This window comes from Vulpes lagopus, chromosome 5 (genome assembly GCF_018345385.1).
Source record: "Vulpes lagopus strain Blue_001 chromosome 5, ASM1834538v1, whole genome shotgun sequence".
Classification (NCBI taxonomy): domain Eukaryota; kingdom Metazoa; phylum Chordata; class Mammalia; order Carnivora; family Canidae; genus Vulpes; species Vulpes lagopus.
In genome coordinates, this window is record NC_054828.1 from 66,086,542 (window position 1) to 66,113,398 (window position 26,857).

A 26,857-nucleotide genomic window follows, 5' to 3' on the forward strand; every position below is an offset into this window, starting at 1 on the left:
TTAAATTACGAAAACGAATATATACTGCATAGACTATATAAATGAACCCAGTCATTTATATCTTATAATCTTTTTAAATGTCTTTGGTAGCAAATAAAAATCGTTAATTTTTTTTCCTTTGGTAGCTGTATGATCCTATAAATGGGAACCTCTATAACTCTGAATATGTTTTCTATGAAGTACTTTTTGAGTCACAATAAGTAGCAAGCAATATGGGAATTACTTATCCATAAAGAAAATAACATTTTTCCTCTAAATCCAACCTCAGGGAAAATATATTATTCCTGAGTCATATATATATGTCATTATTTTTGTGCAAAAAGTCATATTAAAACAATTATGGCTATTATACAATCATTACCACTATTTGGGATAATTTACATTGGCCAGAAAAGCAGGCAACTTGAAATTATATATTCAGTTTATAGCGAACAGTCTCTAACGAGCTCTAAATAAATCAGAATACAAATTGCAGTTAAATCTAATTGGTTTACTATATAGGGTTTAAATTTTTTGTTATCTATATTTTATCTACCTTTGCTTCTATAGATTCTATTGAAAGCAGCATGCTAGTGAACACCCCAGGGGCTCTTCCTGCTTTTAGATAAATCTGAATTTTAGTTCTGGTTCTGTCACATACTACTTTACAACCTTGGGTAATTAGCTGAACTTTGCATGTCTGATTTTTGTTTTGTTTCCTTTCATCTGTTATATCAGGCCAACAGCCTCTACTTACAATTTGAATATTAAAAGGTGGCCGAAATGCACAATATAAATATTAGTCCCCTCTCACTTCATACCCTTTCTCCCCCGTTAAATGGAGCCTAATGATCATGCTTTTTAATTTTATTAAAAGTGCAATACTACACATACAAGAGGGTTTTTAAAAAGGTACTTTGGGATGGAAAATAATTTTCAATACTGATTAAAGATATCTCTACATTTTACATTATCAACATAAAAACTTACATTTACATACATCTTGCGGGTTTTTTTTTTTTCAGTTATCCTCAATTGTCTTGTACAGCCAGAAGAAAAAGGAGTTAAAAAAAAAATTTTTTATAGTGCACATTCAAACATCTCAAACTTATTTTACTTATTTTCTAGTGTCCATGGGTGGGGCATGAGATAAGATAGTTGGAACCTGATACTAAAGAAGTGAAACTCATGTGAATTTACATTGAGAAAACATGTCTTCCAATGTCTTCCCATGTGAAGCACACTAGAGCCTGACCCAGTGCCTCTTATACACGTGTTGATTGGAATCAAAAAAAGGATCAGGAAAGAGGGTAGGGACAGGTCAGGACAAGTCTATACCCAATATTCTATTCATAAATGAGTGAAGGCATATTTAAGGTTAAGTTGTGAAAAACATGGACTACTAGTTACCATAAGTAGAAAAATACTTAAAGTCTCCAGGGATCATGAATTCTTTTAGTACCCAGGTTGATAACCTCCCTTCTTTGCAATTCCCCAGTGGGGAAATGGGAATAAAAGAAATTTTAATGGTGTACTATGATTTTGCTTCATGACCTCTTGAACATCTAAAACCTGTCATTCCCTAGGGGTAGAAATTAGTTCTACACCGATCACTGCAGACACAGAGGCCAACTATACTACTTCCTCTAGACTATATGAATGTTCTCGTTTCCAAAATTTCCTATGGGAATTAATATGTGCGCAAATTTGACACTCTGTGTGGTGCTGCTGCTAGGCATGGCTGTATACGTATGATGTGCTTTGAAATGTGCAATTTTACTTCCCTTTCTTTTTTAACAATTTAATATACAGTGTTAGAAACGAAAAGTTAATGAAGATGACCAAAGACCAACAAAACGTATATGAACTGGTTTTGACCTCACAAAAACCTCATCAATGAGTAAATAAATCTCCTTCCGTGGAGGAAGTTACTGGAATGCACCTGCCAGGTTGTCTCTACCAGCAGGTGACAAAAAGGACTGAAGCCTTGGGCCCAATACCCCACTATCATTACTTTGCTGTTTATTTCCCCTTGGGATCTGATATGTATATTAATTTAAATATGTGTCCTCAGAGAACTGAATACATATTTTGGAAATGTTTAAGATTGGAGAGCTACTACACAATTTATGATGTTGTGTTTCTTATGATGAGTCAGAGTTGAATACAAAATCACTAATAATATGAGAGTAGCTCATTCAAAACTCAAGATTGGGCAAAACTAAATTAAAAACAGCCATACACTGCCACATTTAGCCTGATTTATTTACCTATGGTATTGGCACAAGTGGTTTTATTTAATATTTAAAAAAAAAACACAAATTCGTCTTCATCTGCGAAAGAAGTGAATGCTAAATGAAATATGGGATTTTATGTAGCTTCCTATATAGAAGCCACGTGCTTAACTAGTGCATAGATTTTACAAATCAGATCCTTAATGTCAACTATCTCAAAAGCTTGGAGTCCAGGTACAATCTCATAGAAAATAAGATAGCACCTGCCTCCACTGCAATAAAAAAAAAAAAAAATAAACAGCAGATTCCTTTTGACATCTTAAGAGTAACATCACTTCAATAATCAAGCATTAAAGGTTTTTCATTGATCATACTCTTAATTTAAACTCATATTTACTGATGTAAATACTTATAACTTTAGCCATAAGGCACAAATCCTTTCTTGTATAAAAGTACTGTATTACTCTAAATGGTATTTATAGTCCTGAGAACACAGTAAATCTTATGCCTCTATATCCAAGGGTGATTCAGGTTCTCAGATGTTTTAGCATCATTATGAAAATGAGAAACTGCTAAAAGAAAGTGGCCATGTTGCAGGCAATGTTGCAGGCTTCTTGCTATAGTGTGGTGAACTATGCCTACCCCTCACGAGTGTATGTTCCAAGTTACATGCAGCTTCCAGTTCTAGAAACCTTTTCTAACGGTCTCCTGGTTACGTTTCCAGGTAGCAGGAAGTCTCATCAGGAGGGGGTGGGATTTTGAAGTGTTGCCATTCCTGCAACATGAGGAATTTCAGTGGCTGAGCAAAAGGCCTGCTTGGATTTCTGTGTTTTGCTTTTGCATTTTAGGGAGGGAAGAGAAATGAGAGAATTTAGAGGGCTCAGTATAAGCACCTCTCACTCTTAATCAGCTTTACTCAGATGGATCATTCATAACAGTAACACTCTGATTGCTGCTACATGTTGGGAAAAATTAGAATTTGGCCTATTTGTCAGCCTGTCAACCAGGATTCTGGTAGATTCCATTTTGAAGTCTCAGTATGACAGTTGAGTCTGGATTGAGTTCTGATTAAAAGAAATCCCTGGTTCTTACTTTCTGGATTAGTAACTAAAATCCTTTTAAAATCAATGAAGGCAGCTCATTGTGAGGAGTCACTTAGGCTTTTAATTTGATTTACATATTAAGTAAGAATTATTGGAGGGTTCTATTCTCTAGCACCAGGTACTAATGTTCGTCCTCAAAGAAGTCATGCGTGTGGATTAATCAAATCTAACAGTATGAAGAAATAATGGTTTAAAATGGAGAGGTTTTTTTTTTTAAATTTATTTTATATATGCAAATGCTTTTTTTTACTCAGTTAGTTGCATTTTCAAATTAAGATCATCCTCATTTTCACCCATGTTCTTATCTTCAAAATTTATATTATAAAGTATTATGCTGATATAACACGTCTTCATTCTCCATGTATTTATTTTTTAAGTTAAAAAAGTGATAATATTCTTTTTGAACTTATTTGTCTTTTGTTTGCTGGATACTTTGTGCACATGTGTAATATAAGTGAGTGTGGATGTGTGTGTGTGTGCAACTAGAAGAAAATTCATTTTCTTTCAATTTCATTTAACACTACAAGTAAAATTTGTGCAGGGTATTCTTATTGGATTAAACAGACTCCTTCTAACTACTTGAACCAGGGGTTTGGGATTCAGATCTCTATAACCAAGACTGGAAGTCACTGGAAGACATTAAAATTATTTTAACCATGACAGCCCGAGTCATGAATGGAAATAAACCCATTGCATGTATTTTTTATAGGCATAATCTCAGAATTTAACCATCCAAACAAGGTTTAGAAAACAAACTTATAAAAATTTGCCATTGAGGAAAGTCTGATCTCCATCCTTAATTATGACTCCTCATTTCAAGTAAAAACTTTCCCGAAATTTTGAAAAAAAAATACTCCTAAGAAAGTCATAAACACTGAAATCAGAGATGTGATTCTTGTTAAATATTAGTTTCTCTTTCTGAGGGATTATTCCCTGTTTCTGTACTTTTGATGTCAATGTCATGAGGTTTAGATTTGTTCAGGGGTTCAGACTCTTTGGATTCAGGTATATTCAATGATTTCATCCTTCCTTCTTCCTGCTTCTTTTCCTTTGCAAGCAATCTGTAGTTTATAGCGTTGCCAATGAGCAGCCACACACTTGATAAGAACACAATAGTTCCGCAGGCTATATACATGTATTTATACTGTCCAGTTTCATCCACCAATTTACCTAAGAGAGAACATAATAAAACAACCAGAAAATGATAACATGTTCCAATAAATTATTCTACAAAGTATGTACTTATTTCTTATTTAAGGTAATATTGAATGAGATTTTAACAAAAAACATTACAGATTATGAATTCTATATATGCATAGAAAAGGCAATTATGGACACACACAGCATTATATTACCAGCATATTAAATTTACTAAAGACTATTCCCCTCAATAAAAATGTACAACCAAGACAAAGTAGGTATATATTCTTAAATACATGTATGTGTGAGACATGTTTTTTGTATCTATGTTTATCTAGATATATTTATCTATTAATATTTACCATTGAGACTGCTTCATCCTTTCCAAGCTTTTCAATAAAAATGAAAAAATATTTTTTATTTAAGAAAGACCCAAAGGCTTTTTTAAGGTTCTTGACATGCTTTTTCTATGTCCAGCACTAGGCATAGAAACATTTTTTTTTAAGATTTTTAATTTATTTATTTGAGAGAGAGAGACAGTGGATGAACATGAACAGGGAGTGCGAGGGGAGAGAGAGGGAGAAGCAGGATCCCCACTGAGCAGGAAGCCCAACGCAGGGCTTCATCCTGGGCCCCTGGGATCATGACCTGAGCCAAAGACACAGAGGCTTAGCTGACGGAGCCACCCAGGGGCCCCTAGGCTAAACACTTTTAAATGAGGTAATATCTAATTTAATCCTTACAAGAGCCCGATGACGTAATCTGAATGTGGCCACATAGCCAGTGAGTGGCAGAATGAGGAGTCTAACCAAGGTCCCTGAATCTCAGGTTCTTAACTACTCTGCAAAAGAGCTTCACCACACCTTTTAGTTAAGAGTCAGACCATAACTTTTTGGGCTAAAAGCAATTTAGTTTATCTGACTCTAAATTATTAAAGCCAGACTAATCAGGAAGAAAATATTTATTACATTTGATTATTGGGAACATTTAAAAACTAGCCTAATATCATATAACCTGAACGTTTAGTGACTTTTTTTTTTTTTTTAGAGTGAGAGTAGGGGTGATAGGAGGACGCACAGAGGGAGAGGGAGACAGAGACTCTTAGGCAGGCTCTGTGCCCAATGTAGCTACACCTGACGTGGTGCTCTATCTCATAACCCTGAGATCGTGACCTGAGCTGAAACCAAGAGTCGGGCACTCAACCAACTGAGCCATTCAGGCACCCTGGTTTATTGACTTGTAAAAATAATTCAGTTTTACTTAATTTTGCCTCTTGGTTATGCAGGTACCTAAATCTTAACAATGATAGTATATACAAATCTATATTATTTATTATATGTATATTCTAGGTGATTCTGATATAGGCCGGATTCTTTAATCAGAATCTCATTCATTCTGGATAGAATCTAGTTAGTGGCTCAGTATTAAATTTAGCTACTTATGAAATTGCCTATTTGAGCAAAGTCCTCTGTTTAATTAGTTAAATGGTGGAGTCGGCTTATTTAAGTGTGCCATATAGATAAACATAACAAAAATGTATAATTTAAATTTCCATTCTAGTGCTAGTCAAATATTTCTATTCATACAATGATTCTTATACTTCTAAATACATAAACATTAGTTCTACGGCCCTATCAGAGTTAATATCACTTTGGGCTGCCATATCAACATACTTTCTAAATATGTGGGGAATATTTTAGCATCATCAAGAAACCAGATATGATTTCAAGAACTAAAGCTTCAGCTCTTGTGAGTACAGCACAGAAAGTCTGAGCTGAAAAAAAAAAAAATAAAAATCATACTCTATCTCCTACTGCTCTACTAACAAGAGTGGTGGCAGCAGCAGCAACTGTGTGAATAGTAACTACAATGATACTCATTCATTCAGAAGTATTTGATGAATGCCTAACGTGTGACAGGCACCATTCTAACAGTGATCAAAGGCAACAGAGAGGAAGCCAGTCCAAAAGTCAAGGAGGATCAAGGGTCGCAGAAATAGGATGAAAAAAAATGGATTTATTACAGCTATGGGCTGAGAACTTCAACAAGGAGCCCCAAATCAATTCTTGCCATTGTCATTACTGGTGCAATGGTTTGGTAATACTAAGACAAGAAGCACTCAAGATCACTGAAATGGATATAAATGTTATTAATATAGGTTCTCAGTGCAGGTAGGAATAGTCAAATCAGATTCCTTCATTTACATCCTTAGAGTCCACCCACTATCTGTTAACCTGACTTAATTTTTTTTAATCCCACCATGGCTGGTGAGATACAATTTTCTCTGCTGATACTAAAACCTTTGCTGCTAATGAATAGGCTTCTAAAACCCATTTGATAAAATTAATTCTGTAGGAAAAGATAGCTCAACTGTGCCTGTCTTATGTAACAAAATCAATTGGCTGATAACAGACTGACTGGCTTTCATTCTTTTTAAAAAATTGTTTTGATGCCTTAGTATATTAAATATGAACAGATATACCACCCAAAACTTCTGTTCTGGATACAAGAGGCCAGCCCTGGTAGATAGAAAAATTCAACAACTATACCACTCATTCCTGACCAAGTGAGAAAAGCATGGCAAGAAGTCAATGATACTCTAAGATCGAAAATTAAATGCAAATTTTCCCAATTCAAAATGATTTGTTGGTATTTGGGACTACTGAATTACTATACTGTACACCTGAAATTAATGCAACACTGTTAACTATAATGCAATTTAAAAAAAATGACACCTTGATATGTAGGGAACAGTTTAACCACTGGAAAAATTTACATTTAACTTGGCAGTTACTGTGACCACTAGGGGTCAGGCCAAGAGCCTAAGTGAATACTTACATTTAGTATTAACCAAAACCATGTACTGTGAAAGGCTAGCCCGCATAATGTTTTTAATATTTTTAACATTAAAGTCTAAGACTGAACAAAGTCTTACCTTCAAAAAGGCACTTATACAAGTGTCTTAGTCTCCTTACTGTGTAATTTAGCACAGATAGTTTCATAGACATTGCTGAAAATATTTCAGATCTTAAAATCACTATACTTTATAAATGTGTAATGTATCTGTTCAAAATTAATTCATTTTCCTTATTGTATTTCATATACATATAAAAATATATATGAGTATATATGTACATATATGGGTATATATGTATACATAGTATACATACGTATAAATGTATACATATATTTCTGTCAGCAATATTATAAAAGTATGCTACCCTTAGGCATGTAACGTATTAATATAACTAATGTACTCTAGTAAAAAACAAATCTTGACCTTTTGTCGCAGTATTTAAAATTATTGACTCTATTTTAATATAAGCAGAAAATAAAATTTTCATCAATGATAAAAAAATCAAAAGTGGACTTTTATCATGACACATTTTTATAAGCACAACACAACGGATATGGGTAAAAACCTGAAAGTTGTGTTACTTATTATCAGTCTAACTTAAATCCTTAAGTCCATAGCTCCTAGCTCTGAAGCAAATTTAGGTCTAAAATCTACTATTTATGAAATTTAAAAATACATACATAAGAAAACCTAAAATTAACACACTCACAGTCCTTCAGGCTATTAGTATGTATTATGAGAAGCCGCATCATACACTACAAAGAATGCTCTGGCTAGTAGATATATTCATCTTATGATTCTTGCTTTTCTGGAGGAGAAGTATTCTTACCAGCGAGAGGAGGACCAAGAAGAACCGGGCAACACTCCACCACGGTGACGAGTCCCACAGCACTGGAAAACCTTTGGGGTCCAACCAGGTCCATGAGAGACTCAAAGAGGACACTGCTAACACTTCCAAATCCAAGACCAAAAAATATAGCATATAACACCAGGCTTGTGTAGTCCTCTGCCAATGGGCACAGGAGATGACACACTCCATTGAACATGATTGCAAAACTGAAGAAGTACTGGATTCGGGGTCGGATAAGTTTGGAATTTGCAATGACTCCTCCAGCCGGTCTAGCAAACATATCAACAAAAGCCATAATGGACAGCAAGAAAGCTGCAGAATATTCATCGATTCCTTTGTCTTTAGCATAGGGAGCCAAGAATATAATGGGGGCAAAAAACCCCAGAAACATAATGACATTTCCAGATAAGTATATCAGAAATCCCCTATGCTTAAAAAGGGAGAAATCTAAATACTTATTAATTCTTTCCCATGTTGGTTTCTTCCTAAGGCTTTTCGTCACATCTGAATCATCCACTCTTATGCCAATTTTATTTTTAGACTTCCTGGTAACTTGTTTGGGTTCAACGGGTCTCATGAGGGACCCAGCCACACAGGCATTCAACAATATACCTCCCAAAATCAAGAAGCTTCCTTTCCAGCCAAAAGTATTAAAAAGGTACTGATTGAAGGGAGCCAGTGTGCTTAAGAAAACAGGACTTCCTGCCATGGCGAGGCCATTAGCCATGGGTCGTTTCTTATAGAAATATTTGCCAATGATTGTCAGGGCAGGTTGCAGGTTGAAGGCTAGACCTAAACCTAAAAAGAACAGAACAAAAGGAAGAAAAACACAAACACAATATGTCACTCACAAAAGAAAATTACTCCTTAAAATGTACATTCAAGTGGGGAAGGCAGGACTGAAAGTGCAAAAGCAAGTAGTAATTTTAGATAATTATAAATACCATGGAATTGTGCATAAACGTCCACAACTGGACGCTTGGCAAATATGACAGCTTCATATACCTTTCATGTGAAAGCACAAGAATAAAACCAAGAACTTCTGATGTTTCCAAAATCATAGAATAGGTTGAAATTAGGATGCAATTATTAGTTCATAATTACAATCACTTAATACCACAGATAAGTTAATCCTCTATTTGCATAAACATATATGTTTATATGTGTTATAACTATATACATATATATAGAATAGATTTCTTTCTTGTGGGCAAGAGTGCATTTAAAATGCGAACACTTTTTTTTTTAAGAGTGCAACAGAGTGAACAGATTATAAAGGTTGTTGTTTAAGGAAATCTTGGGTCTCCAGAAATACTTCTTTTAGAACGGTGCAAAAAATAAACAAGAGTAATGAATAACAACATTAATGTTATGCTGTATATCTTTCACATTCCACATTTCATGCAATTAGATGCATGTGTGTGTGTTGGCTGAAAAATAAAATTTTTGCTTTAAACGTTTTATTTCAGGGATTAAACCTCATTCCTTATATGAGTCAAATGTTCCTACTGTCTAGGAAATCCATTGGCAGTGCTGAGTATCAGCTTTGGGAGATGAATTACTTCTTATAGTTTGCCAAGGTATTATTTAGCAATAGTTAAGATTAAATTTGTTTAAAAGCACATAAAATTGATCTAGATAAGGTACCTCTCTTTCCCCCTTAGCCTGTGCATTATGCTATATTTGTTTAAAGGCTATAGAAGTAAGAATTCTGAATTTACCAGTTAATGTAAATTGAGACAGTATTGCAAAGTGGTTAAGTGTTTAGACTCTGGGACAACTCTGTTCTCAGTACAGATACTTATTGCAAACCTTTGACACAAATATTTTCTGTGAGTAGAAAAGCTGACCCAAAGGAACCAAGAACATGCTTAGAGAGTAACAGGGCAGTATGCTCTCTGACTGTACCACAGCCCCGACCCGTGAGACATGCAGAGTAAGTGTAATTTATAAATTAGAAAACCAGCAGCTTATGGTCAATGGCTTGTAAATGGAAAAATCCAAATTAAAACTCGGGAATTTTGTTTAGAAGTTCAAATTTCTTTACCTAATGCCACCTGCCCCCAACCCCCGGCCCTATCCTGTTCCCTAAAATTTTGCCTTCACGTTGTTAATCCAACTTCTCCTTAGGAGACGGTGGCCATCTATTTCCTATTCTGGCCTTGTAAAATGAACATGAGATTTGAAATCCAAAGATCTGAATCTGCCTGAACTACTATATACATTATTGGAATAACACTTAGACTTCTTGAGTTCCAATACCTTCAACCACAGCTTTTGCCAAAGTTAAGTTCTAGAACTGTAAGATGTTACATGATGACATATGATGATAATTATATGCTAATATTTATTTAAAAGTAACAAAATTCTGGGTACTCTGTAAAGAACTATGAATTCATTTTTAAGAGCTTATCATTTCCCCCATTTTAAAGACGAAGAAGCTGGAACATAAGGAGACTAATTTACTCATGATCCTAATATGTGCTAAATTAGTTTTAAAAACTAGACGGTCTACCAAAAAGTATTGGCTGATAATGCCTTACGATAAATCTCTCATGGTATATTTAATGGTTGACTCTAGAAGCACCAAAGCCTTCGAGACTCATAATAAATGGAATTGAAATTAGAATAGCATATTATGAAATTTGTAACAAAATAATAACAAAATCATCTTTTCCATAATACATCTACTTGTGGGCCCAGCCTGACTTCTACAGTCAAATGTAATATATAGTATTTCTGCACAAAAGAAAGGACATCCTCGGCACTATGACAATTCTTAGATATAAGAGTCTCATTTATAATGTCGAAAGGTGTTTTACCACAACAGAAAGGAAGATAGTTGTGGAAAGGCTGCAAAGAGAAAGATTTTAACACCAAAATTACTATATTCTTAATAAATATATATTTTCTTTTTCATCAAATGATACAAAAGTGCAAGGTTAGATGGATCTAAAATTACTTTAAAAATAGTATATATTTACCATTTTTCTGCAAGCATAAGTAAAATATTCAGTTCCTTTATATATTAAAATCTAATTTTTCTTAAAACTTTGAGTGTAGATTTGTTTAATGTAGTTTACTGTTGAGACTAATAAAAATGGTGTTTTCCAAATGTACCTATTTAGGTCAGTTTGAGACAAAAGACATTATGCACGAGGAACAACTCTAATAAAATGACAGTAGACATTTTAAAATGTGTGCTTAGTGGCATATATGCCTTACAGGGCCTTTAAACAACTAGAATCTTTTGTAAGGAAAAGAAGGGACGGCAATACAGAGCTCTACCACTAACCAGAACACAGATAAAAATTCTATTGTTAGAACCAAATCAATACATGCAGAAAATATATTTTGGCATCGTTTTTTAAACTATAATGACTGATAAGTCAGATACTTTAAATAGTAATAAGTAATGAAAACTAGCTTTAAAAAAATTAACCTATAATGACTGATAAGTCAGATACTCTAAATAGTAATTAGTAATGAAAACTAGCTTTAAAAAAATTAAGCTATTTGCAAGAAATTCTGTGTCCATAATACTATCTTAACTGGCTGATGAAAAGAGGATGAAATGGCAAAATTAAATCAAAACTGTTTTCTTTTTGACATTTATATCCTAGCACCTAATGTGTCTGATAACTTGTTTTTTCTATTTCTTGAAAGAAGCTTGATTGGCCATTCCAAGGTAGTATTTCAGTGTATTGGATGAAAATAAGATAGCATCTGATGTAAAAAGTAAATGCAATACAAATGTTCTGTTGTTTATGCTTCTTACAGAGCTTTGCAAACAATAGAAATGTTAAGAAGAAAATAAGCGGAAAACAAAACTTGACTTACCACAAATGAGTCCCATGGTGAGGTAAAGCTCTATTACGCTGGTACTAAAAGAGGCTGTGACCATTCCCAAACAGCATAATAAACCTCCTACTATCACCACTGGTCGGCTACCATACTTATTCACCAGAACACTGCTTATGGGACCTACGGTAGGGAGGGAATTAAGAAATGTTCAGTTGCTGGGTCATTTATTTATTTATTTTTAACAGTTGTTAATTTTGAAAGCATATTTAATGATAAAAGAAAAATACTAGTTCACATAGAATATAATGAAAACTTTTCAAGACTTCTAATCACTTTGACTGGTTATCCTTAACCATATATATGACAGCGCATAAAATAATAAACTAGAAGTGTTTAACATACAGTTTATGGCCATAATCATTTAGCTTTTGATGGAAAAGTTTTTCAGCAGGACATAGCTATACTATCCAAGTATTTAATAAATACAGGCAAATTTATGTAACAATAATCTAGAAATCATAAAAAGACTTGTCTGTGTTATAATTTTATTTTCTAGAACAATATATGTGCACACACATATATCCTCCTAATTAGAGCTCAAATTATTTTTCCATTATACCACAGTAGGATTTTTCTTTAATATCATATTTTTTTGATTCTAAGGTACCGATTATTTTCATATATTATTATGTTCTAAATAAAGATGTATCACACTTGAGGTCTCTTAACAATCCCTGTTCATCAGATGGAGGTCACAGGTAGCAATGTAGCTATCACTGCCTACGCATGCTTGAATTTGGTTGTTATTTCTGTGGTTGGCTGGACAATGGCAATTCTTCATACTTTAATCAAACCGTTTAAGGACCATTTGAAGAAGGAACATGAATATGAATCTTGATTATTGTCTGAAAAATCTTATGTTGACACATTCTGATAATGTCAAGAAAGTACCAGCATCAAAACTTACTGAATGAGTAGAGCAGCTGAGATTAAAATTACCAGAGAAAAAGATGGATCTCTCTAATAAGATATGCTCATGGGCAAAGAAAGTCTTACGTGTGAAACATGAACACTGAGAACTCTGACTTGAAAAGTAATTTGTGACAGCCAGATACAGAATGGGAAGAGGTTTTAGGAGTGCTTTACTCAATTGATTTAATGTACATTTCCCAATGTATGTGTGTGTATACATATAAAATATGCAGGAGGGGTTAAAATAATTAAAATCATCTATGTTTAACTATGTCTAAGAAAGCCCTTTTGGTAGTTATAAAATAAAAATTCTAAATATTAATAGTGTGTGTTGTTTTATTTTAATCATAGCATTTTTTTTAGTGGTGCATCATAAAATAATGGTACAACATAAGAACTGAGATCATCTTAGATTCAGTGAAAGTCCTTATTACTTTATGAGACCTTCAATGTGGAAATGGTTTGACTTGACACTTCTTAATTTGAAATTATATTTCATCTAAAACAAGGACCGTTGATTTGAGGAAAAAATATTACATTAGGTCAGAATTCCCAGTCCAATATTTAGCCTAGCAAAAAATTAAATGAGTTTTAGTTAATACTTTAACTTAAAAATATGCTAAGTGCTATTGTACTGCATTTGAGAATTTCTACATGGATAGATTTTAAAATATATTAAGCTTCATTTGTCAATAGAGCTTTATTCTTTCACACAACTATAGTTATTATTTTTATTCCTTAAAGTTTGAAAAAGAAAACCTTCATGGCCTAATATTATTCCACAATATCTTTTGAAAACATATTGGTAAAAAGACAGAATTTTACTAAAAGAACTCAAAAATAGAATACCACATTTTGCATTTTACCCCCACCCCCTCAAAAAAACAAAACTAAAAACGGCCATATAAAAGCTCTATAAAAACAACAGGGTTGGAGGGGGAAAAAAATCAATGAAAATTGTACAAGATTATGTGAAAAGAATAGATTTCAGTTCCTACTATGGTAAAAACTAATATGATTTTGGAAATGAGCATTTTCACTAAAAAGCACATAGCTAAATTCAAATGGCCTTTCTGAGAAATGAATTGATTAGCTTTGATTAATTATTGAACTTAAGTGTTGATTCCTTTTCTTAAAATTACTTAACCAGTTCACTTTACTTCAATTAATTTTAACTCAAATCAGTTCAATGAAATTTCTTAAGCTTCTAGCATAAAACCAGTCAGCACATGCCAAGAATAAAATAATAAAAGCATAACTATAATCAACAACCCATTATAGTCCAGAGGGAGAAATTATCAAGTTATTTTAAGAACTGTGATGGATGCTTTGATAAATACTAGACTATCATAATGAATCCAAAGGCATTTAGCAATTACTTGGACTAATAATTTTCTTAGTATCATTGATATTATAAGTATATCATTTTCTGTGAGATGCCTGGATAACTTAAAATTTACTAATTACTAAATTTTATAAATGTGTTTGCCTAAATGGTGTAAATTTAAATTTGAACATAGGCTATGAATCACAACTTAACTTGCAATGTGTGGCAAATAAGTATATCTATAGTTTAGGAAAATCACATCAAGGCCTTTTTTCACAACTCTGATTAAGAGTAGCCAGTAAAGAAAACATTTAGAGGCGTTGATATTTTTCTTTTTGAAGAGACTGGTAATTTCTACTGTGGTATCAATCAAGATGCATTAAGAGTTGTAATTTTTTTTAAAAGATTTTTATTTATTTATGATAGTCACACACACACACACAGAGAGAGAGAGAGGCAGAGACACAGGCAGAGGGAGAAGCAGGCTCCATACACCGGGAGCCCGACGTGGGATTTGATCCCGGGTCTCCAGGATCGCGTCCTGGGCCAAAGGCAGGCGCCAAACCGCTGCGCCACCCAGGGATCCCAAGAGTTGTAATTTTAACAACTGATTTTACTCTAAATAAAATATACTTTAGTTAGGTGATAATTTACAAGATAATCTATAAGGGATGTGTTTACATAATCCATATATCTTTTTCTAGCAAAAGAAGATATATTTTTAAGTTGATTTTTTAGAAATCAAAGCTCCTTACCCTTAATATTAAATGCTTATAAAATGTCATAAAATATTTCTACTTTGTAATAGTTGTCGATCTAATTAAAATTATGATACAGAACAAAATATACTTATTTTGTAAAGAATCTTTAAATGCTTGAGGAGGCATCTAACAGTAGATGTAAAACACAACACTATCCAATACTCTCTCTCTCCAATCTATAAGCAGCGTGGTTTATTGTATTAACAAGAAAGATGAAGTTTCAAGAAAATAATTTCTCATCACATGTGATTTTTCTTAAACATGAGCTAGCTTCACGGTTGTGCCTTGTTGATGAACCTTCACAGTTGTGCCTTGTTGATGAACCTTAGGCCTAATTATGAGGTCATTTATTTATTTATCTATTAATTTAATCAGGATGAAGGTTTTTTACTCAACATATGTTTTTCAAGTAACCATGATGTTTAATCATTAGTTATGTCAAAAAAGAAAATCCTCTACCTGCTGAGAGTTACATCTGAGCCTATCTCAGTAGGGCAAAGGTATTGTTTTTCTGAATGCTTTGTTATGTTTGTGGAGTGGTTAAAAACAAATGATGTACAAGAATAATATTGTCTTATTTCCAAAAACATTCACACAAGTTTCAGACTATATCTAAACCACACTCATGTACCCACTAATTTCTTCTGCTCCAGCTTTCCAGTCTCAGAATTTTTAGTGTCAAGTATAATAGCCATTTTCATGCTAGCTGTGAAGTTGTAAAGGAGGACTTCGTTAGAGAGCAGCGTAAGGATCACGATGTTGTCACTGGTATTTCAGATACTTGTTTTCTGAAAGCTACTTCTGTCTTTTATGGCTGTGGCTCCATAACACTTACTCTGGTAAGGAAGCTTATGTGCATTCTTATAAATTACAGAGAGCTTTTTCCCATTCTTAGAACTCCTGTTGCACTTATAGTTGCACACACACACACACACTCCACAACACTTACTTACCCTCTAATTCATTTGTTTGAGTGTTGTTCATATATCCTATTCTAAGCTCTGTGAAAGTAGTTGCCATCTATCCTATTATTATTCTATTATTCATTAGCTTATTGAGTTATTACTCTTTGCAGGCAGTGTGCTAAGAACTGTGCATGCATTATGGCATATGATTTTCATGGCAATCTGATTATTACAGCAATGTAACAGTTGATAAAACTGAGACATGGAAAGTGTTGATGACTCGTTCAAGGTCACATCAATATAAGTGGGAAAATGTGGATATGAACCCAGGGTCATCAATTATAAAACTTGTACTTTTCACTACTGTGTAGAAAAGAATTAAGATATCAGGTATGGGGCTGCCATTCTTAGAAAGGATTGCTTGTAAGGCTGGGTCTCGGCTGGCACCTGAGAACTTGTGATTTCAGAAGTGTGTTTCCACCATTCCCTAACTGGTAAGAGTGGCTCACTGTGCCCAAACTGTTTCACAAGGAGGTTTATGCTGAACACCTGCCTTGCTTCCCAGAGCATGGAATTTTAGGACATGCAAGACAGAGAATGCCTGTATGACCAGCAACCCAACAGAAACCTTAAGCAAATAGTCTCTACTGAGCTTCCCAGTAGGCAACACTTCACCTATGTTTTCACAACTAGTTGCTGAATTAAGCCCATCACCAATCCTAGTGATTGTTGGGAGAGGACACTTGGCAAGTTTGCATCTGGTTTCTCCTGTACTTTGATCCATGTGCATTTCCTAGGCTTGACTGTTTTGCATCCTTTCATTGTAATAAATCAGCATGAAAAAGGACATTGTTAAATCCTATGAATCTTTCCAGTGAATCAGGAAACCTGAAAGTGGTCTTGGGGATTCTGAATACAATTACTGTAGTATATCTCTTCTAATTTAGAGTTTTGCATATAGTTATAAGCAAATGATTTTTTTTTTTGTGAAGTATCTTAAAAATATATGACCTAGACCTACGTCTTTGTGAACTGGTCTATTCTTTTGTATATTGTTACCGTGTTCTGTAAACATGAACTCGTAATGCTTGTTTTTATTTCTTTTGTATATGGCATGAGCACATGACAAATACTGTGAGAAAATTCAAAGAATATGTTATGTAATGAACATTTCATAAAATATATTTGATCAATCTAAAACCATGAATTGGAATTGACTATCAATTTGAGCTATATAAAAATTTTATGCATAGTGTAAACACTAACAGAAGAAATGATAAACTGCTATAATTTATTTTTCATTTGCTTTATTTCAAATTTGTATATATGATATCCTGTCAAATCAAATGATAAAAAGCACTAGTGCAGGACTGGGAAAAAGTTGTTTGCAAATACAGAAATTTATCTGTTTTTACTACTGTAGTATTTTTCTCACTGACAGGGGCTTCCTAAATTTGAAAGATTTTTTCAAAGAGGTTTTTTGAATTAGAAAACTGTTGCTATTTTAATTTGGACAGAGGATGGGATCCTCTTCATTAACTACTTGTTTGCCTGAGGTTTATCCCTACACTGAAGTTGGGGTTGAAAATTCATCTAGTTTCTCTCTCCATGTGATCTCTTTTCATTTAAGGTCAGTGAAAAACATGAGGGGAAAATCCCTAATAATTAGGAAGCAGCGATTACATTTGCCTTTACAAAGGATGGAGACAAACATGTTATTCAGGTAAATCATCCTCAGTTAGCATATTGCTCAATGATAACAGCCAGTTTGATTTAGAGTGCACCCAGCATTTACAAAGATTAATCTTTATGGTAGACACTCACAGTATATTCACTCAGCATTCAACTAGTATTTCAAATTTTAAGAATATAAAGGTCGTGAATTAATGGTTAGAGTAGTAAAAATCAAGGAAAGGGTTGATTAATATGCTAGGTATACTTGAGCATACTAGGGACAGAGGGGATTAGAGGATGACATGGTCCATAAACTCATCTTTGCATTTGCTGTTCCCTCTGACTTTTCAGTTCTCCCCTTTATACATAAATGGCTTATTTTTCTCATACTCAGGTCTCTGCGGATATATTAACTCCTCAGAGAGACTTTTCATCATTCCAATACATAAACTTACCAAACTTTAATGAGGTACTAAATGCTATTTTAAAATACACCTAAACATCAATAGCTCATTTTCCACATGTTCAATAATAACTATTTTTCTTTCTTCATGTATCTTAAAACCTGTCCGTCATTGGCATGGTTATAAGAAAAGTTCTTAGGTTTTACTTTAATGAGAAGATGGGTCCTCTATTCTGTTCCATTGATCTATGTGTCTGTTTTTGTGCCAGTACCACACTGTCTTGATGATCACAGCTTTGTAGTACAACCTGAAACCTGGCATTGTGATGCCCCCAGCTATGGTTTTCTTTTTTAAAATTCCCCTGGCTATTCGGGGTCTTTTCTGATTCCACACAAATCTTAAAATAATTTGTTCCAACTCCCTGAAGAAAGTCCATGGTATTTTGATAGGGATTGCATTAAACGTGTACATTGCCCTGGGTAACACTGACATTTTCACAATATTAATTCTGCCAATCCATGTGTATGGAATATTTTTCCATCTCTTTGTGTCTTCCTCAATTTCTTTCAGAAGTGTTCTATAGTTTTTAGGGTATAGATCCTTTATCTCTTTGGTTAGGTGTATTCCTAGGTATCTTATGCTTTTGGGTGCAATTGTAAATGGGATTAACTCCTGGGGATCCCTGGGTGGCACAGCGGTTTGGTGCCTGCCTTTGGCCCAGGGTGCGGTCCTGGAGACCCGGGATCGAATCCCACGTCGGGCTCCTGGTGCATGGAGCCTGCTTCTCTCTCTGCCTGTTTCTCTGCCTCTCTCTCTCTCTCTCTCTGTGACTATCATAAATAAATAAAAAAATAAAAAATGGGATTGACTCCTTAATTTCTCTTTCTTCAGTCTCATTGTTAGTGTATAGAAATGCCACTGATTTCTGGGCATTGATTTTGTATCCTGCCACGCTACCAAATTGCTGTATGAGTTCTAGCAATCTTGGAGTGAACCCAGAAGTGGACCCTGAACTTTATGGTCAATTAATATTTGATAAAGGAGGAAAGACTATCCATTGGAAGAAAGACAGTCTCTTCAATAAATCGTGCTGGGAAAATTGGACATCCACATGCAGAAGAATGAAACTGGACCACTCTCTTTCACCATACACAAAGATAAACTCAAAATGGATGAGAGATCTAAATGTGAGACAAGATTCCATCCAAATCCTAGAGGAGAACACAGGCAACACCCTTTTTGAACTCAGCCACAGTAACTTCTTGCAAGATACATCCACGAAGGCAAAAGAAACAAAAGCAAAAATGAACTATTGGGACTTCATCAAGATAAGAAGCTTTTGCACAGCAAAGGATACAGTCAACAAAACTAAAAGACAACCTACAGAATGGGAGCAGATATTTGCAAATGACGTATCAGGTAAAGGGCTAGTTTCCAAGATCTATAAAGAACTTCTTAAACTCAACACCAAAGAAACAAACAATCCAATCATGAAATGGGCAAAAGACATGAAGAGAAATCTCACAGAGGAAGACATAGACATGGCCAACACGCACATGAGAAAATGCTCTGCATCACTTGCCATCAGGGAAATACAAATCAAAACCACAATGAGATCCCACCTCACACCAGTGAGAATGGGGAAAATTAACAAGGCAGGAAGCCACAAATGTTGGAGAGGATGCGGAGAAAAGGGAACCCTCTTACACTGTTGGTGGGAATGTGACCTGGTGCAGCCACTCTGGAAAACTGTGTGGAGGTTCCTCAAAGAGTTAAAAAGTTAAAAACAGACCTGCCCTTCGACCGAGCAATTGCACTGCTGGGGATTTACCCCAAAGATACAGATGCAGTGAAACGCCGGGACACCTGCATCCCGATGTTTCTAGCAGCAATGTCCACAATAGCCAAACTGTGGAAGGAGCCTCGGTGTCCATCGAAAGATGATGGATAAAGAAGCTGTGGTCTATGTATACAATGGAATATTCCTCAGCCATTAGAAACGACAAATACCCACCATTTGCTTCAATGTGGATGGAACTGGAGGGGATTATGCTGAGTGAAATAAGTCAATCGGAGAAGGACAAACAGTGTATGTTCTCATTCATTTGGGGAATATAAATAATAGTGAAAGGGAATATAAGGGAAGGGAGAAGAAGTGTGTGGGAAATATCAGGAAGGGAGACAGAACATAAAGACTCCTAACTCTGGGAAACAAACTAGGGGTGGTGGAAGGGGAGGAGGGCGGGGGTGGGGGTGAGTGGGTGACGGGCACTGAGGGGGACACTTGACGGGATGAGCACTGGGTGTTATTCTGTATGTTGGCAAATTGAACACCAATAAAAAATAAATTTATTATAAAAAAAAGAAGATGGTTACTTTTATGTTCCCTCATCTTTTCCTCTGTCTACATAAACTTCTGCATTTCTATATTCATTTGACGATAGATTGCTCCAAACTGGCATTTATAGCTGTTGAAAGGGATGGTCATACTATTTGTATGGGGATGGGATGGGAGAGTAGACAAATTGACATCTTATCAAAATTTTTTACTACTACAAATCAAAGGGTTTAAAAGTGAGTATTCGGTGCCCATGGACAGAAATGACAAACACTGCATTGATGTCTGTAGGTTACATTATTCCCAACAAGGAAAGACATTTCTACCAGGAACAATGGCTACATGAAACAAACAAACAAAAACAAAAACCCCAAACATTTCCTGAGGACTCAGCACATTTCTAAACTCTTCACATTTAATGCTTATAATCTCTCTAAAAGTTAGCAGTATTTCTTCATTGCCCTTTCCTATGTAAGGAAACTGAGGTACAAAGCAACAGCTTTTAAGGATTGCTCAGGCACTCTGCTAGGACTGCCTGGGCTAGAGCATACCTTGCACTCCTGGGAAGTGCCATTTTTTCCTGAGAGAAGTGATTACATCTCTTTCGCATGTATGACGTTCATTTCTTCAAAATAAAAATTTATACTTAATTTACATTATGGAATATTTATACTTTATATTCCCTGCTCTCTGGAATACTTTTTAAGAAGGCAGGAAAAAATGACTATATTGCAGAAACTGTTGGGTGCCTACCCAAGAGCCATGCCCTCTTCCTTCTTCCTAAATGAATCCTGATTTTGTTTTATACTTAATTTCTTCTGTGACAACCTAGGCCTAACTCTTGGGGAGTGAATCATAAATACCATAAGCCAATCATGTTAAGACCATTCTCATTACCAAATATGGGCTTGAACATGAACGTTTTGGGGCAATTTATACAGGGTAAAGTTTTCTGAGGGCTTCAGGGCAAGGATGTCCTTAGTCTTATACAGCAATAAAGCTTCTGTATGTTTTCATAACAATGTGATGTCTTAGGTGCCATAGTCATCTTTTCTACTATGAAGGGTGCTTAAAGATACGGTGAATGTTTAAGCCATTGATTAGATCAAAGAGCCAGTAAATCAACCAAACCAGAGGCACTACCTATAGACTTCTGGTGGTATGACATGATAAAACTTAAGTACTGCCTAGTTTACCGATGGACACTACATTTTTGTCTGCTTACAGTCTAAAACATCCTAATATAATAATAGAAAAAATTTAATTCCTATTAAAAATTTCATACTGTTAATATTATCTCACACTAAAAAGTAGTTAACATCTGCTAAATACCTTCTTTTCCTCTTAAGCTTTAAAGATTACTTACTTTCACAAAATTATCTCAGTGTGATCTAACTGCAGAACATTTAAAGTGATTCTGATATTTTTCTAATTTGTTATACTCAATTAAATGTTATAATAATTTAACCTCAATGGGATTTTTGAAATGTGGATATTTAATTCATAATGCATCTTAAAATATATATATTTTCATTAACCAGGCAGGAAAATTCAATTCATAAATTGAATATTCATACATGTCTTAGGCAACTAATAAGCAATACGACTATTTTTAAAGCACGCTAAAATACATTTCTGTTCATAACTCTTACTCTACATAGAATATTGCATGAAGTCCTATGAAATTTTATATTTTCCTTCTATTTATTCTTCAAAATTAGTTTTAAATAACATCCTCATAATGCATTCCATGAACCCATCTGTCTAATAAAATCCCCTAACCTTCTAGCTATTATACTACTTTGTTCCTCTAAGTTAGTATTAATATTCTACTTTGTGATATATTTATTTGCATATTTGTATTTGCATATTTCAGCTCTTGGAGGGTAAGGGCATATTGTGACTCATTTATAATTCACTTAGGCTTAAGACAAATTATTTTATATAGTAGACGGTAATTATTTTTATGAAATTAGATTAAATTATTTTCTAAGTTGATTTAGAATTGTCATATGATGCCACCATCACTTCATTGGCATAATATCAGTATTTATCATAGCGGACAAGGTTTTAAAGAGGGTATTTAATCGACTGGGTTCTTTTTTCTCCTTCTCTAAACCATATATAAAACAAAAAATACAACACACATGCCAAATTAAAGATCATTTTAGAGACATGTACATGATCTCCATTCATTTTAACTCTTTTCTTTAAAAGTGCCTTGGTTTATAAGACTAATTTTAAGCAAACAAAATTCCTCACTAAAGGTATGAGGTCCACATACCCCAACATCCCTATCACTACCTATTACCATATATGATGGTACATAGTGTAGCTATAGATGTATTTGTGTGGACATATGTATTTCGAACCTAAGGGACACAGTACCAAGAGAATGTTCTCTCACTATCCTTTGTGCACTTTTTACATAAGTTGGGGTATAAAACTACAGAGTGATAACAATTAGTATTCTCTACTTATTCCAGGGAGTAGTCATCAGCAGAGAAATAACAACTAATCTTTAAATGAGTCCTCCCTTGCCTAACACTCTTGATTGTCAACTTTGCATCTGTTTCCTCCTGCTTTCTCTTTTGAGAAAACATGGATTCCTTTCAAGAGTCTGCTTTCCACTGCACAGCTACTAGCTAAGGGAATTATGGAGGTGGAAGTAAATCCTGATTTACATAGAGAACCAGTTGTGATAGTCTAATTCCTTTATCCACTGAATGATGTAGGGCTGGACCTATGACACAGTTCTGGCCACTGAGACACGAGTGGAAATCTAGCAATTTCTGGCAAAAGCTCTCCTTTTCCAAAAGAGAGATACAAAGAAATCATTAAGTGATTTCTGCCTTGAAGTATAGCAATCATTTTGTGAACGTGAAGAGAGCTGGCCTGAAGAAAAAGCTGAAGCACACAGAAGCTAAAAGTTCCAAGAGCATCGCAGTGAAATGAGTTTGGAACCCTAATGATACCATTAGATCATCACTCTAGATTTTAAATTCTTGTTGAATAGGGGAATGTGTTTACTAATGGCTTAAACCTATTGAGTGCATAAGCTGAAAGTATGCTAGCAGATAAACTTGCAGTAAAATTCCTTAAATAGTGTGATATATTGAAGGATAGAGTTGGATATACCAAGAATAATTACAACAAAAAAAAGTTTGGTTCAATTACATGTCTAACTGAAAAGCTGTAATTTTACTTTAAGATCTGGCTATTTTGTTTAATAGCTATTTCCCAAAGTTTCCCAAAGTAAGTGGCACTCATGAATTTATGGTACTACATGCTCTCATAAATTAAGTTGACAAGGGTTTACTGATGTTTTGAATGAACTTCATGGGGATTTAGATAAAATATATGACATTGTCTAGGTATGTCTTTGTGGTTGATTTATATTTTAACCCCTTCATAACTATTTTACCTATAGACACAAACAGGTTAATCACGTGGTGCAGAAGAGTAGGAAATGAGATAAATACAAAATAAGCCTATAAGCCTAAGATTACTAAAACTGAAGACATGTGTGGAGTTTTGGAAGGGCATGGGAAACTCAAGGGAAGAGTGATACTGCATCTCAGGTAATTAAAACTGGAGTCATGAAGACAAACTGAGAGAGGAAGGGAACAGGTGTGACACTTGAAACACTTGATAGGTATGAGATTCAAATCAGATTTTTATAGAGAAAGAATACAGAAAAGTAAGGCGTATATCTCAGCACTGACAGATGCCGATGAGGTAACTAAATTATTGTGTTAAAATAAAACACAAAGAATAAGGATGATGTTAGAGAAAAGTAGAGTCGGAAACATAAACCCACTTCTCAGAAACGAGCAAAAATGTGTTTTCCATTGATTAATGAGTAATAAATTATGAAGATTTCTAGGAACAAATTAGATTATTGAAAGTTTTTTTTAAGGCCCACATATGTTCTATTCTATGTTCAATAGAACCCAACATGCCTATCAACATGCTTATCAATTAAAACTAAACTTTTTCTTTCTGTACATTTAGGCCAAAGAAATACAGAAAATAGCACACCAATCTTTTTGAAGACATTTTACCATATCTGTAATGAAATTCTAGTATACAACATGGAATATGTTAGTTGGCTCTAGGGATTAATGACTGTATTAGGAGAATGGTAATGATTAATATTAATAAAAATTTTAAGAAGTGTTATAATTGTCTGCCAGTGAAGACTGGCAAGTCCTACCCAGGTCAACATTTTTAAACTGACTTCAAGTAATAGAGAACTTAGAGAACTTATGACTACCAAAAAAAACAAACAAACAAAAAACCAATCCCTCCCCAATTCACCTACATTACCAGAGCTTATATTTTCAAATTATATATATTTAAGGTACACAACATGATGATCTGATGGGTATATATTGTGAAATAATAACCACAGTCAAGCTAATTAACATATCCATCACCTCTCATAGTTAGCTTTTGTGTGTTTGTGCGTGGTAAGAACTTATGAAATCTATTTTATTAGCAAATTTCAGGTATACAGTACATTGTTATTAATATGTGATATATTGAGGAGGAGGGGCCAGATGGCGGCAGAGTAGGGTCCCCAAGTCACCTGTCCCCACCAAATTACCTAGATAACCTTCAAATCATCCTGAAAATCTACGAATTCGGCCTGAGATTTAAAGAGAGACCAGCTGGAACGCTACAGTGAGAAGAGTTCGCGCTTCTATCGAGGTAGGAAGACGGGGAAAAAGAAATAAAGACACAAAAGGCCTCCAAGGGGGAGGGGCCCCGCGAGGAGCCGGGCTGAGGCCGGGGCGAGTGTCCCCAGGACAGGAGAGCCCCGTCCTGGAGGAGCAGGAGCTGCACCAACCTTTCCCGCGGAAAGGGGCTCGCAGGGAGGTGGAGCAGGACCCAGGAGGGCGGGGATGCCCTCGGGCTCCCGGGGACACTAACAGGCACCTGCGCCCCGGGAGATGCGCCGAGCTCCCTAAGGGCTGCAGCGCTCGGCGGGACCCGGAGCAGCTCGGAGGGGCTCGGGCGGCGGCTCCGCGGAGGGGGCTGCGGGGCGGGAGCGCGAATCCAACAGCGCAGGCTCCGGAGCACAGGGCGCCGGGACACAGCCCAGGATCCGGCCTCCCCCAGGGACAGGCAGAGGCCGGGAGGGCCCAGGACAGCAAGGACGCTCCTGCCTGGAGCTGAGCAGATCAGCGGCCCCGCCCCGGAGCCCCCAGGCCCTGCAGACGGAGAGCCCCGGAGCTACTGCAGGAGCTGACTCCAGGGTCCCAGAGCTGCCCCCGCCACTGTGGCTTCCTCCCGGGGCCTCACGGGGTGAACAACCCCCACTGAGCCCTGCACCAGGCAGGGGCAGAGCAGCTCCCCCAAGTGCTAACACCTGAGACTCAGCACAACAGGCCCCTCCCCCAGAAGACCAGCTGGACGGACAAGTTCCAGGGGAAGTCAAGGGACTTAAAGTATACAGAATCAGAAGATACTCCCACGTGGTGTTTTTTTTTTTTTCCTTTTTGATTTCTGATTGCTTCCCCCACCCTTTTTTTCCCTTTCTTTTTCTTTCTCTTTTTCTTCTCTTTTTTCCTTTTTTTCTTCCTTTTTTCTTTTTTCTTTTCCTCTTTTCCTTCCTTCTCTCTCTCTTTTTCTCCTTTTCCCAATACAACTTGTTTTTGGCCACTCTGCACTGAGCAAAATGACTAGAAGGAAAACCTCACCTCAAAAGAAAGAATCAGAAACAGTCCTCTCTCCCACAGAGTTACAAAATCTGGATTACAATTCAATGTCAAAAAGCCAATTCAGAAGCACTATTATACAGCTACTGGTGGCTCTAGAAAAAACAATAAAGGACTCAAGAGACTTCATGACTGCAGAATTTAGATCCAATCAGGCAGAAATTAAAAATCAATTAAATGAGATGCAATCGAAGCTAGAAGTCCTAACGACGAGGGTTAATGAGGTGGAAGAACGAGTGAGTGACATAGAAGACAAGTTGATGGCAAAGAGGGAAACTGAGGAAAAAAGAGACAGACAATTAAGAGACCATGAAGACAGATTAAGGGAAATAAATGACAGCTTGAGGAAGAAAAACCTATGTTTAATTGGGGTTCCCGAGGGCACTGAAAGGGACAGAGGGCCAGAATATGTATTTGAACAAATCCTAGCTGAAAACTTTCCGAATCTGGGAAGGGAAATAGGCATTCAGATCCAGGAAATAGAGAAATCCCCGCCTAAAATCAATAAAAACCGTTCAACACCTCGACATTTAATAGTGAAGCTTGCAAATTCCAAAGATAAGGAGAAGATCCTTAAAGCAGCAAAAGAAAAAAAGTCCCTGACTTTTATGGGGAGGAATATTAGGGTGACAGCAGACCTCTCCACAGAGACCTGGCAGGCCAGAAAGGGCTGGCAGGATATATTCAGGATCCTAAATGAGAAGAACATAAAACCAATTATACTTTATCCAGCAAGGCTCTCATTCAAAATGGAAGGAGAGATAAAGAGCTTCCAAGACAGGCAGG

At 35.6% G+C, this 26,857-nt stretch overlaps 1 protein-coding gene across 8 annotated transcripts in view; it reads right to left on the bottom strand.

Moving 5' to 3' along the window:
- Positions 1–831: 831 nt before the first annotated feature.
- Positions 832–26,857, bottom strand: part of SLC16A7 (solute carrier family 16 member 7) — a 180,851-nt gene continuing 154,825 nt past the window's right edge. For all 8 annotated transcript variants that reach the window (XM_041755826.1, XM_041755825.1, XM_041755827.1 and 5 more), the window contains 3 exons: positions 12,004–12,147; positions 8,143–8,961; positions 832–4,486 (listed from right to left, as the gene is read on the bottom strand). In XM_041755826.1, the coding sequence (XP_041611760.1) occupies positions 4,215–4,486; positions 8,143–8,961; positions 12,004–12,147 (1,235 nt within the window). In that variant the 3' untranslated portion in view covers positions 832–4,214. The remainder of the gene's footprint in view (positions 4,487–8,142; positions 8,962–12,003; positions 12,148–26,857) is intronic.